The 891-nt window shown below is 39.2% G+C and overlaps 2 protein-coding genes across 3 annotated transcripts in view; one reads left to right on the top strand and one right to left on the bottom strand.

The window, feature by feature from the left end:
* The window catches only part of MED12L (mediator complex subunit 12-like), a 350,848-nt gene extending 350,176 nt beyond the window's left edge, over window positions 1-672 (top strand). The window contains exon 43 of the mRNA XM_011972754.1: window positions 479-672. Within this exon, the coding sequence (XP_011828144.1) occupies window positions 479-531 (53 nt within the window). The 3' untranslated portion in view covers window positions 532-672. The remainder of the gene's footprint in view (window positions 1-478) is intronic.
* IGSF10 (immunoglobulin superfamily, member 10) overlaps window positions 1-891 on the bottom strand; it is a 34,796-nt gene that overhangs the window by 5,154 nt on the left and 28,751 nt on the right. The window lies entirely within an intron of this gene.

The raw sequence follows: 891 nt of genomic DNA, 5'->3' as shown, positions 1-891 counted from the left end.
CACGCACACTTTTGCACCTGCGTATACTCTTGCACAGTTCTGATGTACATATCTTATGGCCATTTGCAGAAAACTGCCCAGTTCCAATCTAATGTTCTCTTACCAATTACGTGTTAAAGCAGAATTGCTGACTTTTATAAGCATTTTGAGAACTTTCAATGTTTTATGAAACTTTTACTGTACTCCTTTTGAAAGTTAATACCAAGTAGTTTAGTTCAGAGGGAGATACTTTGGATGGGCCAGTAAACTAAAACTTGTGGCATTGCATTGGCAAGTGTGGACTGTGAGCTAAAGTTGGCCTCTCTGCGGGGTGGTACTTGAATCCCACCACAAGGGTTTTTCAGGACAAGGATGGTACTCTCTGGCCACTCTGTTTCCCTGTACCTGCGGCTGGTACTGAGAGCAGTGACAAGAGGGTAGCAGCTATCTGGGCAATAGTTTTGTATCTAAGTTTGGTTGAATTTGTTTTTCTCCTTAGGCAACCAGCCACAGCAAGGAGTGACTCCGTATGGGCATCCTTCACACTTCTGAATCTGCAAGAGGAGAAGACATGACGTTTTATGTTTGCACTGAAAAACAGAAAATCAAATTTAATGCATTAGTCATCTTAAAAATGTCCCTTTGTTTTATCATTTCTTTGACATTTTACTATATTGTATGCTACATCTCACACACATACACACACAAAAAAGGTGTTTAAACAAAAATCCAAGGAGAAGTTGTGATTTGATTTTGTTGAACTCACCTTTAAAGTAGGTTTACAAATGTGAATCATGCAGGCAGGCCTACTCCCGGAAGAGTGTGCTAGCAGACCTTTTGAAATTGGTGCTTTTTTTGAATCTCACATTTCTAGAAAGAATGGATTATGATGGACTTAAAGTATTTATGTAT

Source organism: Mandrillus leucophaeus, unplaced genomic scaffold (assembly GCF_000951045.1).
Source record: "Mandrillus leucophaeus isolate KB7577 unplaced genomic scaffold, Mleu.le_1.0 Scaffold130, whole genome shotgun sequence".
NCBI classification, from domain to species: domain Eukaryota; kingdom Metazoa; phylum Chordata; class Mammalia; order Primates; family Cercopithecidae; genus Mandrillus; species Mandrillus leucophaeus.
Note: the sequence above shows the minus strand (reverse complement) of the source record. Positions and strands in the feature narration are given on the sequence as shown.